We start from the raw sequence: 14,603 nt of genomic DNA, 5'->3' as shown, positions 1-14,603 counted from the left end.
AGAAAACAACACTGACATCCTATCGGTATTGAGTCACTATGTATTTCCACCTTAGACGCACACTGGAGGTTTTCTGATTGGCAGCTGTACGCTGGCGTTCACTTTCAGGGTGTGAGCTTGTGCAAATACTGTGCTTGTGCTGCCGTGTACTGCTGGATTCATTTTAATCCGAGTCCTTGCTCATCATTTAGAGAAAGCTTTGCAGCCAAAGTAACTCTAATTGCAGGGGCCTAAAACAACGGAACAACCTGAGGTTAAGTGTCTACCTCCAAAGAATATGTACAAATGCAGGAAACCAAAGAGCTTTCCAATACAGGGTTACTTTAACCCAGAACTGAACCGGTGACCTTCTTACTCATGTTTCTTAATCATTGGGACTATAGTTTCCCCTTTAAAACATGGAAGTATCTAAAACTTTAGTTCTTCTTCATATGATATTTCTAGATTTCATTCTGACCGGTGACAAGTGGACAGGATAGTGCATTAAGGGGTAATATAAGAATTAGGACATAACCTAAAAATAGGAATTGATCTGCTTGTGGCACTGAGAGACTAACCTAACTCTTTATTTTTATGATGTGATTCAAAGAAAAAGTGTGTCATAGTAAGCAAAGGAAAGGGATATATTTTATACGAAAATGAAAATCATTTACTCACCTACATGTTGTTCCAAATCTGTAGGAATTTCTTTGTTCTGCTGAATACAAATGGAACCCAATGGTTACCAGCAAAAATGTTGGTTATCTTATTTTGTTTTCAATGGAAGAAAGAAAGTCATACAGGTTTGGAAGAACTTCAGGGTGAGTACATGATGACAATTTTCATTTTTGGGTGAACCACCCCATGTGACAATCAACATAATCAATAAAACTAAACATGCACCAAAATAAAATTACAAAAAAGAAATATTTTTTACCAGCAATACACTAACATTATTATTTTTATTTTTTTTATAATGACATCTCTTATGTTCATCAAGGCAGCATTCATTTGATTAAAAATACAATGAAAAAAAACTAATAATAATAATATTATATATATATATATATAAAGACTTTGGTAGATGTAAACATGCTGCAATGGTACACATTGTAAACAGACTGTGTGGTCACAAATAATGAATATGGGACTGCTGATATAAACCTGCATGCTTTATATGTACAATAAGCACAATAATTGCAACACATGGTTAGAAAACTTGAAGCTTGCGGTGTTAGAACGCAACAGTCCATCAGTCAAATCTGAAGCAAGACACAACCCATAGCAGCACATTATGACTCAGATAGTCTGACGGCAGAGAGAAGTAAATGATAAATGAATGAAAGATTGTTTAAAAAAATGTGAATCAAATGCACTACACACAGAAGCTCAAACGTGTGTTTTGTGCGAGCACAAACATCACTGGTTCTTGCGCGTCACACATGCACATTTCTTCTTGTTTTGCTTTTAATAGTGGCTGAACGTGCAAATTTGGGCATCTTCTCTTTTTTGTTTTAATGGCTGTTGGCACACGCACTTAAAGTAACATACTGAACTCCTGATGCACGGCACTGGCATGACAGCCTTAAGAAAGCCGATACAGATCAGTAAAAAAAAAAATGCTTGATCATCCACGATCACAATCATTGAGCAAACCCTAGCAAAATGTAATCTATTCAGAGCTGATTTTTCAGCAGCCATTGCTCCAGTCTTCACTGTCACAAGATTCTTCTCAAATCATTGCAATATGCCATTTTGGTGATTAAGAAAGATTTCTTATTATTGTAGCTAAATGTTGTAAACATATAAAAAGAGAGTTTAAAAGAACAGCATTTATTTCGAAACATTTATTTTATTAAACAATTATTTTGATCAATTCAATACATTCATGCGGAATAACAATAATCATGTCTTTAACAAATCAATCAATGAATCCATCTTACTAACCCCGAACATTTAAAAAATAGTGTACATAGATTCTGAAAAGCCATAGTCAGTCAAGATTGTTATAAAACCTATTAATGACAGTGACAGCGACCTTGTGACCTCCAGCGATGAAATCATTGCGAGAGTCAAAACATAACCACAGATTTGTTTGCTTTTAAAAACGTACGTGTCCAAAATATTTTGTTAATCTGTGATTATATTTAATGCACCAGGGTCAGAAGTTAATAGTGGACTCGCTGGATCCAGTAAAGCACCAATGACATCAGAGCATGTGGTGATATTCTGTGAGCCTTTCGCATCTTCTGCTCAACACACACATTGTTTCCACAGATGTGAGGGGACCATACGCTCACTTGTGATCTGTAGATGGGTGAGGGGTTACAAGGTCCGATAGACAGGAAGCTGGTGATGTGTTGCCTACACATGACAGCTCGAACTCACTGTCTGGTTTCTCTGCGTGGTTGTATCAACAGAGGAAATGGACACATTCAGAGCAACTCTTTGTTCCTCTTTCATCTTTCTAGCTCTCTCTTTCCTTCATTCAAGTCCAAATGTGACTAAAGGACTCTTGAAGGGGAAAATCATGCCAAATCTCATACGTCCATCCTTCCTCCCTCCCTGACCTTATCTAACAAACAAATGTCCTAACAGATCTAAAAAAAATAAAAAGTAAATTAAATAAAAATAAATAAAGATGATTAAATATACAGGCATCATCCAAATGTTTTTTTCTTCATGTCACTCAATTATTTTGTAAGGATGCACCATAATGATATTTCTATGCCGATAACGACTTTTAGTAATCTTGCTTTTTCCTTTCAACTGCAGTGGCTATAGACGGTTTACTAGAATCCACTAACTAGACAAAATAGCTTACAGGCTGGATTTTACACTGGATCTGACCAAAACTGCATCAGCTTTTCCTTTTGATCATAAATTATGTGTAATATTTATAGGCAAAAAAAGCCATAATAGGAGAACAAATAAGGGAAAGTGAAGTGACGTGTGGCGACCCATCCTCTGAATTTGTGCTCTGCATTTAACCCATCCAAGTGAACACAGACCAGGAGTAGTGGGGGGTTCGGTGCCTTGCTCAAGGCTCTCACCTCAGTCGTGGTATTGAAGGTGGAGAGAGAGCGCTGTACATTCACTCCTCCCACCTACAATGCCTGCTGGACCTGAGACTCCAACATGCATCGTTCAGGTTACAAGTCCGACTCTCTACCCATTAGGCCACAACTGCCCCACCAAAACAAGTGCAATTATCTTAACTACACAATACTAATAGTGCAATAGGGTGGAAAAAACACACATTGCAAAGGCAAAAGAAAATCCAGTTGATGCATATGTAGAACCAACATACAAAACATTTTAAGTACCGCAGACGAATTCTGAGAAAGCATCCTCTATAAACTGCCTTCGTTGCATTTTTGCTTATGTAATGACACACAAACAGGAAACGGCATATCTTCACTTACAGCAGATGGTCCCAATTAAATCTAACCATAACACAAGATGGTGTGTAGATCCTACGCTCGTTTTCGAAAATGGCATGATTTGGGCTTATAGGTTTGTGCGCACATAAAAATAGCCTAATAATGGCTTTTCCCCTACTTTTTCCCACATTTCATACATTAGCCTACTTAATATGTTCATGTTTTTGTTCATCAACATCTGGATGTACTGAAGCATGTCAAAAAAAATCCCTCTTGCCCATTTGCCTACTCTGTCAAGCAAAGGTTGTGTTTTTCAAGGAATGACTATGCAAGGTCACCCAGACATTGCTATGTCATTCCTGTGCAGTCGAACTTCCCAAGTGCCAGCCACTTCAAGTGTCTCTTGTCATCCACCTCAGATCCCTGAGGAACAGCGCTTAGCAGCCTAATAGATGTCCTTGTCCTGGAGAGATGCTGGCCAGGCTGTGCTGCACAGACTCTCTAAGTAGCAGTAGTCTCCTTCTGACCAAAAGAAAAGACCTGGGTAGTGGAACAAAAATCCACATAGAAATTGGATGACCAGCTTAATAAATCTTTTTTCTCTCTCTTCTCAAATGGTGGATCAAGACATGTATTTACCCTCAATATGGGGAAATGAGTTGATAAAAATTATGAATTCACACACGTAAGTTTTGACGGGCCCAGCGAACCAATCACAGCACATCTTGTATTCCAGAAGGCGGGCCTTCATTTGATAGAGGAACTATTCCAGCCGTTCATGCCAGACTGGGGAGAGAGGTGTTGTAATAATGTAAAATATGTGAAAAATAATGTGTTTTTCAAAAACATGAGGGCCTGTTCTAGTACACCTCCAAAACAAAATCAAGACTTTGTAAAAGAGCAAAATAGGACCCCTATAAACAAATGAATAGGGTACTTGTATTAAGCAAGTACAAATTATACTAAACAGAAATGACAGTAAAGATTTTTACATTGTTAAAAAAAAATCCATTTCAAATAACTGACGTTCCTTTAAACTTTATATTCATCAAATCATTTGTTGAGTGCAAAATGTCAAGCGCCAAATCAGAATATTATAATTTCTGAAGACTGGAGAAATGGCTGCTGAAAATTCAGCTTTGTATTAAAAAAATAAAAAATTCAATATATTTTTTAATTGTAACAATATTTCACAATATTACTATTTTAATCATCAAATAAATGCAGCCTCCATGGGCATAATGGAAGTCATTTGAAACCACATTTGTAAATGTATTATACAGGTTGATATCAGTTTAATGTTTTTAAAGTGTTTTCTATTTGAAATAACAAAAATTCATTCACATTTAAAAATGACAAGTAATTTCTCACATCAGTTTACTTTTTTTACACAACCAAAAAAATTATATATATATATATATATATATATATATAAATAATTTATCAAAAGAAATCTTATGAATCTATTAAATAGCCTATTAATAGTAGATCAAACTGATATTTTCTTTTGGGGGGCTACCCAAAAGAAACACAATCCTACACATTCAAGAAAATCTGAAATATATGAACAAAAAGTCACTGTCGCTGTGTTCAATTACAGGGCACACTCTTAAAAACAGCTGGACCGCTAGAGAGTAAACACTGTCAATCAGTCACTCCACAGCGCTGAGGTCCTTCCCCACGCCAAAACAAACAATTCATCAACGTGGGGCCATTTTCCTGTCATGGACAATCAGAGTTTTTTCTGTCTAGCTTTGTTTCTTTTTCATGCACAGGTTCAAGGGTTCCCAGACACATGCAAGCATATTTCACTGCCGAATATGTTTTTTGGACAAATACATAATCCTCACAACGTTCAGCAAATCTGGTTAAATTTAGTCAGAAATCAAATAACGGTCACTGACCATGAAGGCGATCACTTCCATGTTTTCTGAATGAAACATCCTGGATGTTTGAAAAGGGAAAAAAAAAACTGCTGACAGTGAAGAAAGCAAAGTTCCCTTGGCTATGCTGTAATCACAACCAACCGGCCAGTGCAAGAATGAGGAAATTCAAGAAAAAAAGGGCACCACAAACACTATTGCACTCTTGGGCTCTCTTTACCCCATGCATTATCCATTCCAAGGCAAACACAATGGGGGATTGGCCTTTTTTTACCCAGTTTTTCATAAAACCACAGCAGCAATTTTGGGCTCTGTATGATAATGCCATTTTGATCCATAAAGACAAAACTAAGACCATTCAACAGATTCCAAGCTCACACAAGTAAATAATATTTCTTGACCCTTTACACCATTTCTGGCAAGGAGAGAAGCTTCTTACAAATGATACATCCACAAGAAAACTGACCAGTCAATCAAGAAAGAATGTTTCCATTGGTTTGAAACGATTCCAAAGTTGAATTGAACCCTTCGAACTTCGAAGCTATTTGTTTGGAATGTAACTCCATCTGGTGGGGTCTTCAGAGAGCCCAGACAACAAAATGTGATCACACAAAGAACAAAAATTGTTCCTTTATTTTAAACAAATGCAATTTTACTGAGTCTATTAATGTCTATACTCTACATTTATGTAGTTTTGGGAAGATTTGCGGTATTTTTTTTACATAAATATATATATATATATATATATATATATATATATATATAAATGTAAAATTCACTTTTACTTTTAAAAAGACACATTTCTAACTTTGTATTCATGGAGATAACATGATCCAATGTTCCATGGTTTAATGGGAATGGTTTCCATTTACTTGAAAACAAACAAAAACGTAAAATTTTCCATCAAAATTCTAGTTCTTCAGCATTTCTCAATCTCTCATTTGTCATTTCCACATAGATATAGGCTATATCTTTCCATAAGTTTATCATTTAGATTTGTGTGAAAACATTATAAATCATTATTAATAAAAACGACTGTTAAAGTTTAGCCATTTTTTTTTCCTGAAGTATCATTTTTTGCAATTATAACACGATTACAGTCAATTTAAATAGGGTGTTATGTTGTGTTTTATTGTGTGTGTGTGTGTGTTTGCATTTGTTCTGAATCGTGGATGTGTTGTGGTGTCCCTCCAACACTTCAGTGTGTCTTCTTCACGGTAGCTGGTTTCTTTTTGGCGAATTATATAAGAGGGAACCACTCATGCCATATCACTTTTTCGTTTCTCATGAGTGGGTTTTGGGGGTTTGGGTTGCATTGTGGATGTGAGAATAGGGATGACACTTTATTTGTGTGTATTTTGTGTTCTGCATTGTGGCTGATGTAGTGACTTTATTTGACAAATGAAAAAGAATGAGCATTGATTTTTGTGAAGGGTTAAACTGACAGCAAATCTTTTTCCACAGTCATCAGAAAGCATATAACGGTCACTGAATGCAACTCGTGGCAAAGGACCAGAACTGATGCTGGGTGCCATGCAGACTCTGAGCCAAGCTAAATGACTTCGAAATTTGCCGTTTCATCCTCTAAGCTCCTGGTGTGACCGTTGAGGAAAGCCCCAACAGTCTTAGCCACCTCAAATGACCGCATTTTAAATCAACACTGGGCTTCGATGGTTTTCTATAGCAAATAGATGCGAGAGAACACATGAAACATACATGGTTGGTTGTTGCAAATAAAATCCAGACAAAAATGATGCAACAGGCGAGTTTATTACACTAAGCACAGAACTTCCTTTTTTCTTCCTTTATACATACAGCTTTCACCAACCAATAAATTAAGGTTAGACTTAGACCACAATAATGATGGCAACTCTGCATGAAGGTGAGAAAAGCATGCACCTCCCAGTCTAGGTAGCAACAGCAAGCCTCTCTTCATTGGTTTACCTTTGCTCAAGCACAAAGCAGGAAGCAAGAGCAGCAGGATGAGACAGCATGCATGCATGCTCTCTTTTATGCTACACACAGTCTCGTTTCTCCTCAGACAGGTCACCGAACGCCCCTCCACTCTTCTCTTCTAACCCCTTTGCAGAGCGTCTGCATAATGGGTATTAAAGCAGGAGAGATGCCTCAGGGGAACGGCTCTTTCACACACACACGCCTACCTGTTTATCAAGGCACACACCTTTCATTGTCCCAAGCGGACAGACTTCATTGTGTCATTATACACAACAGAAAAGGGCTACACTCCAAGTCTACGTCGCATATGCTTTAGCAAAACAGAAATTGGTCTGTGTAGTGTTAAATAAAATCTCCTTCCCCTGGAGCATGACACAGGCTGCACTGCGCTGGAGGTGATTCATGCTTTCATCGTTCAAGGTGATGCTGGGATTGTTTTCCCTCCACACACTACAGATCTTTCTTAAACCAAGGAACTGATAAATAGGATTGTATGAGCAACACAGTAACCTTTGCAAAAGCAATAAAAATAGCACCAACAACTTCAGAAAAATATCCCTCAAAACAATGCTATGACATAATGGTATTCATTTATTCAAAAATACAATTACATTTCATCCATTCAATACATTCAGATTTATTTCTAAACAATCAGTTAACTTGGATACACCTTAAATATATAAGACAAGATGCATATCTTAAACAGGCATATAAAAGACCGAACTGATTGCACTATATTTTCACTGTTTTCTTTATTTTATTTTACGTGAAATTATTTTCGAACTGTTTTAAATTCATTTTAAATAAGTCAATTTTTTAATAATTGTAAAAAAATTTAAATTGCTTGTTTTATTCTTGTTGTTCATTATTTTACTTTATTTTATGCAAAGCACTTTGAATTACCATTGTGTACGAAATGTGCTATATAAATAAACTTGCCTTGCCAAAAGATAAGATATAGAATATATATAAGATATATTTTATAGATAGACAGATAGATAGACAGATAGACAGATAGATAGATAGATAGATAGATAGATAGATAGATAGATAGATAGATAGATAGATAGATAGATAGATAGATACCCTAAAAATACATTATTACACTCACATCTTTTAAAGCGAATCCATAGTTTTTCTATCATCCAATCAAAACAGAATGAGATACACCGAGGCGAATGTTGATACCAGGTGTAAACGGGGATTTAGAAGGATCACTCATGCTTTACACTGAACGAACAACCTCTCGTGTTAGCACACCGGACTCTCGGCCATTAGGCGAGCAGCAGCCTCACATGAGAAGCCCAAGATTTATCAGGTCAAGCAGGGTGCAATGCACAAAAGACTGTGCAGTGAACTGTAAAAGGCCAGCCACACTCTAATCGCTCCAGCCACCGGCACGATGATGCCCTCACACATGCTAACAATCATGCCATCTCTAATTTCATTGGTGGACATCAGCTGGACAGGTGGCCAGTCAACCAGTCGTTGGCCTCCCCTGTCAAAACAGTGGCAGTTCAGGTCTGCTGGAAAGCCCCCAAATAAACAGTCTGCCACCAACCCCCACCCATCGCCAAAAAAAGGAAGAGAAAAAAAAAATCCCAGCCAGGGGATGTCTGTCACCTTGTTGGCTGTGTGCAAAGATGACGAAAGATACCAGTGTCTATTTATGCATGAATTTAATAAAAAAAATAACAAATTTTACTGTGCACTGCATGTATTATTGTTTCTAAAACGTAATCAACAGGAGCTTTGGTGGTTATAATTTCACAAAATGTCTTAAATATACCTAAATAACTTTGTTCTACATTAATATCCTTATCACAATTAAAGTATAATAATAAAAGCAATAACAATGAATTATTTAATAAATTAATAAAAACAACTAAACTGAAGAACTGAACAGACGAGAGAATTTAAGATATCTCTTAATGTGTCTACTTTCTGCACCAACAAATAAACAACAATGACTGTTTTCAAACAAGTTTCCCAAATACTCCCCCATCTGTCATTCAAATACACATCATTGCCAACACTGTGGTCTCAATCTAGAGAAGAAGCTTAAACAAACAGAGTATTGTTTAAAAATGACACACCGTCAATACTTTTCAGGGAAATGAACATAAAGGTTAAAGGGCTGGTCATATCAAAGACTAAAAGTTTTATGATGAAATAAAAAGCTTTTGAAATCATGCTAATTATTTGACAACAGAAAAGTCCAAGTGGAACAATATGGCACAACAGAGTCACTTTAATAATAATTTTTTTCCAGGCTTATGAACCATAAATCTTTGAGAGATAATCAGAATCCACATAGCTTTGAAGAGTTTGAACATTTAGGCAGACGAAAAAAAACTGTAGTGAACACTTAAAATAAAAAGAACAGTATTGTCTGCTTACTCATTTATTGTTATCTTGGGAAGACTGGATTTAATTTATAGTTATAGATTCTGTCAATTTAAGTGGGACAGGAATAAATATTTTGTGGTATTAGAAGGGAAAAAGCATCTATTAAGGTGACTTCTAAGTTAGTTCTTTTAATGAATCGTTCAAAAAGTCTGAAAAACTCAATGGTTACCAAAGTGAATCAGTTTAAAGAATAATTTAAAGAATCAGAGCAGCCACTGAATGAACACTTATTGAACTACAAATTACTTAAAGTGATGTACGTCACAAAACAAAAGTATGTAATGTTTGTGAAACTTAATACGCTTTATTACTGACTTGTTTTTATGTCGATGTATATTTGCAAAATAAGTGTAATAATATTTAACTGAATAACATGAATAAACGTTTTAGTATACCTACTGTTATTCTATTTAATAATTCAGGAGTGGACGGGATATCCCCGCTACAGACTATTCAGATGGAAACAGTGCCACAATGACTCGCACATCGTTCAGCATTGATGCCCAAGAGTGGCACAAGCAAAACACTTCCTTGTTAGAAATTCATTCGCAAAAGGCTCCGATTCCCAAACGTTTCCTTGCTTCTTTTTCCAGTCGGGGAGCTTTAACGTCCTTAGTTGCACTTGCCATTAAATAATCATTTGTCTGCACCGAGTGAGCGACAGCAGAGCCAGCGGCTCTGTTTGGTAAACAGCACTTCACAATCGAGCACATTTCCCCGCAGACAATCAATAAAACACATCTGACCACCGGCAGAGAAACAAAAGCACACATTCAGATGGGAGGTGTTTTCCACTCAATCCCAAACGAAACAAAGCCACTGTACTGCAATACTATAACCATACAATGTGCATCTTCACCATGTGTACTAGGGGCAATCCGTTATTGGGGGTTTCCCTATACAGCGACGTTGTTTATTTGGTGTTTTCAAAAAATTCCAATTACATTTTGGGATACTGCGTGGTTTGAAAGTCAATACAAAACGGTCTGGCTGGCCCTCAACTCCCCACGGGCTCAATGCAATAACCACACAACACACGCGCACTACACTCAAAATATAAAAACACTGACTCCGCGTGCTCGTATGAAGAAGCTGGACACAGAAATTCACAGTACACAGTCAGCACATGTGCAAAATGGAAAAGAAATCCGCCATCTTTTTATTAAACCCGTTCAAAAATAAGAAAGTGTGTGCGAGCCGCTGAACTCCTGCAGCAGTCCTGAATCTCAGACTTACCCTGTCACAACAGGCGCCATCTTCCACAAACTCTCACCAAAACTCCAAGACTCGCGAGATCCTCTCTCCCAGATCCTTCCAGCCGCCGAGACAACAGAAGCAGACTGGAGACCGAAGGAGCGAGGGAGAGAGAGAAAGGGGGCGGGTGACGAGGACAGCGCAAGGGGGGCAGGGTGAGTGAAAGAAAAGGGCAGACACCACAACAACAGGCGTGGGAAACTCTTCTGATCTCGCGAGAGGAGGAAAACTCTCACCATACAGCTGAGTGAGCGAGGCTCGTGGCATCGCGAGATTGGTGCGAAGCGCCGCGGATGGATGTTTTACAGTGCTTGAAACAGTGTTTACCCGCTCATAAATAACCTCCACAGGCGGAATTGGCAAGACATTTTGACATTGAAGCTAGAGATTTCCCAGGCTCCGGTCTGATAAGTTTTGCTCGCGAGATAGTTATGGTGCTTGTTATCAAACCATTAAAATGACTATAATGTGCAGAAATACGGTCACATACATAATAGCCTACTACATAGCAGAAACCTTTATATTTCGATCGTAAAATTCTTATCATTTTATCAACTTACTGACTTTTCTGTAATGACTTTCTTTCATGGCATAGCTAGCAGAATATCCATGCCGCTCTTTTACATACAGTGGAAGTAAATGTAACCATGATTGTAAATAAAACATTTCTGCAGTGATTAGCAGCCTAAGGGTGTATTCACACGAGGAATGTCACTTCACTTCACTTTCACACCAGTTCACTTGCTTTGTTTTTTTTTTTTTTTTTTTTTAGTGTGGTTCCCTTTGACCCGCTGAAAAACAAACAACGATAGATCATCACAAAAAAAAGGATGGTTTCCACTACAAATACCATACAAACATTACAAACATTTAAGTTCTAACCATTAAAACCTTTAAAAAATGTTTTGTAGTGTGTTTTGGGACATATTCCATTAGGATTTATTGGTTTTAACAAGACCCCCATAGAGGGTGACCAACAGAGATCCACAAGGTCCTTTACAGTTTCCAGTAAAACCAATACAATTCCCATTATAACCAGTAAAACCATAAAAAAATTTGTGATGGGGTCTATTGTTCCGATTGTTTCAGTTAGCTGCACTTTTTGCAAGTGAACCAAAAATTGCAAACAAAACACGTGTGTGTTAAGCTCATCCATTCATGGTTCAACCATGCCAGAGTTGGTTTGGAAGCGGCCCGGGACCACCTCTTCAGCTAGGTCTCGAGTGTGACTGCTGTATTCACACCTGCCCAAAAGGCAGCGGAGGAGTTGAAAACAGAGCTGTCAAGTTGGACACTTTCCGCTTCCCGCAATGATGGCCGTGCAGTGTTTGCTTTCTTTATCACAGGCAAAGTGGATTAGATCTTATATTTCTCAGATTACTGAACCAGAAACCCTTTCCTTTCAGGGGTTTAATATAGTGCCCGTCTGAACGAGTTGGGATGTTCAAGATAAGCCTGTATTAGTTTAATTCCAATATTGTGGGATGTATGTTTTTGTCAGCCACTGACTTGTGGAGTCACTCTGGAGAAATGTAATAGAATCAGTCAAGTCGAATGTCCTGAAATTGTTGTCATTGTACTTGCATACGTCACTGTGATGTATTGTCATGCCACCTCTAGTTGTATATTTTTTTCTTACCAGCATGCTTTGCTTCAAGTTATACTCAATCTGCGCAGGAAGTCGAACTCACCTAAAGCTATCTTGTGCCTGTCGTCAAGTTGTATTGATCTCATGAAAAAACACCACTAAGAAGCAACAATTTTGTGTAAATTCATGTGAATCATATGGAAATGTATGCTTTTTAGAAAGAAAACCGCACATCTAAACCAGACAGGTTGGGCATACGCAGATTATATGAAAAAAATTATGATATTGTACAAATTAGTCATCAATATGCCGAAATGTAAAATAGATATGAATTGGCATGATTGTATGAAACACTTATTTTGCTTGTTTTTGTGTTTAGGGCTTGACAGCTTAATTCTCCATCCTCTTTCATTGCAGGGAAGAGAAAGCAGCTCAGACATTCTGCTAAACATCTTTTTTTTTCAGTGTTTCGCAGTATTACATGATCAATGTGAGGGTGAGTAATGATGACAGAAATCTGAATGAAGTAGCCTATTGCTTTAAAAATACAGTTTTTTCCCCAGCTTCCCATGGTCTTTCTTTATAATCCTGCCATTCTGAAGCTAGATTCTTTATCACCCGATTATTTCATGATCTCAAAACACACTTGACAGCTCAACTGATGCCTTTTGTGCTGCTTGGCTGTGAGCTGAGTGAACTGTTCAGGAATATTAAACAGCAGTCGGGCTCTTCACACCTGACCTCAAACTGACTTTAATCCACAGTCTTCCAATCCTTCGGCTGTATTATTGATTTTTATTTGTGCTTCATAATCTTTCTGACAAGAGAGTGAGTGGGAATGGAGGAGGACTGAAAGGAAAAGGAGCACGATAAAGAAGGAAAATGTGAGAAGCGAGATAGTGGAAAAGAGTGACACGAGTACTAGGACGGATAGGTCACAGCAGAGAGGAAAAAAAACAGGTTTCACACAATCTGGCACTGAGCCTTCAGCCAAAGGATTCGGGGGAGGAAGCCTCATGCACCAAAGCCATTTTCCATTCCTTTCCCCCGTCTTTTTTTTACGATCTGAGAAAGTAACCTCCAGTTACTCTTAGAGTTTTATAAAAACTGTAAAGTTTCCGAAATCTTTTACAGATGAAACCAGTAAATGACTGCAGAAGTGCAAGTGTTCGAGGGCCTCACAACCATTGTAACAAAAGCCTCAAGATATGTGAAATTATGATAGGGAGTGCGTGTTTCCAAGTTTAACTATTGGTTTTAAACTTTGACCCTAAAGTGTTATAAAACTAATAACATGCTTTATGGATACACACAAATATGATTTAACGTTTCCCCTAGGAATCCCCATAACTCTTTCCTCTCTCGGTACACACCATAAGTTGTCAAGCCGGCCTGAGAGTTTGCTGGAAAAGTGTTTGAGTCTTTGCCAAAGTTTGCCCTAAGTAACAACTATTCTTTTTATTGCTATAAAAGCATCATTCATTTTAATGTGTTTGTATAGCGCGGCAGTATAGCCATCTCTATTGAATTCTCTCTCACCCGAAGTGGTGTTCATTCAGATTTTCGCTCTTTTAAGTTTGAGCACCGTTTCTTACTTTTCTACCTTCTCTTTCCTTCTCTTTTTCCTTCTACTCCAATATTGTTCTCTCATCTTTCTTGCAGGTCCCAAGTGATTAATTTCAATAAAAGAGACCCATCTCAGGAGCTCAATGAAGCAGACAGCATGTGCCGCCAATCCAAGCAATCACGACTGAACCACAAGTGTGCCGCCCGTAAATCCAGTGTTGATGACCGGCTGTGCGTTTTGCCAAGAGAAAGACTGGTCTCCAAAGGCAAGTCCCACTTCAGCCCCCAACCAGATGATACCTTTTAACCACAGACCTGTATAATGTGTGGATTAGGGCCGGGGCCTTTCGGATTTCCAATATTCATACTCATCAAAATGAAAAAAAGCCCTCTGAGCAGTCACTGAGGATGGAGAAACTTAATAGGAGAGATTAATTCAGCCTTCCCAATGTGCTCAATGTGGATAGTCACATTCTTAACGCGGGAAGGGATATCATTTGCACACCAGAGTTAGATTTTACTTTCTTTTTGGGGAATATTTGAATTGTGATGCTATCTCTCACCTATCCCCCCCCCCCACTCAAA

At 37.9% G+C, this 14,603-nt stretch overlaps 1 protein-coding gene across 1 annotated transcript in view; it reads right to left on the bottom strand.

Annotated features, from left to right (window-relative positions):
- The window catches only part of rbpjb (recombination signal binding protein for immunoglobulin kappa J region b), a 49,960-nt gene extending 38,944 nt beyond the window's left edge, over positions 1-11,016 (bottom strand). Inside the window, exon 1 of the mRNA XM_052560608.1 lies at positions 10,847-11,016. Coding sequence (XP_052416568.1) covers positions 10,847-10,866 — 20 coding nt within the window. The 5' untranslated portion in view covers positions 10,867-11,016. The remainder of the gene's footprint in view (positions 1-10,846) is intronic.
- Between the last annotated feature and the right edge of the window lie 3,587 nt (positions 11,017-14,603).

This window comes from Carassius gibelio, chromosome B7 (genome assembly GCF_023724105.1).
Source record: "Carassius gibelio isolate Cgi1373 ecotype wild population from Czech Republic chromosome B7, carGib1.2-hapl.c, whole genome shotgun sequence".
Taxonomy (NCBI): domain Eukaryota; kingdom Metazoa; phylum Chordata; class Actinopteri; order Cypriniformes; family Cyprinidae; genus Carassius; species Carassius gibelio.
The sequence above is the reverse complement of the archived record's forward strand: the minus strand, read 5'-3'. Positions and strand labels throughout refer to the sequence as shown.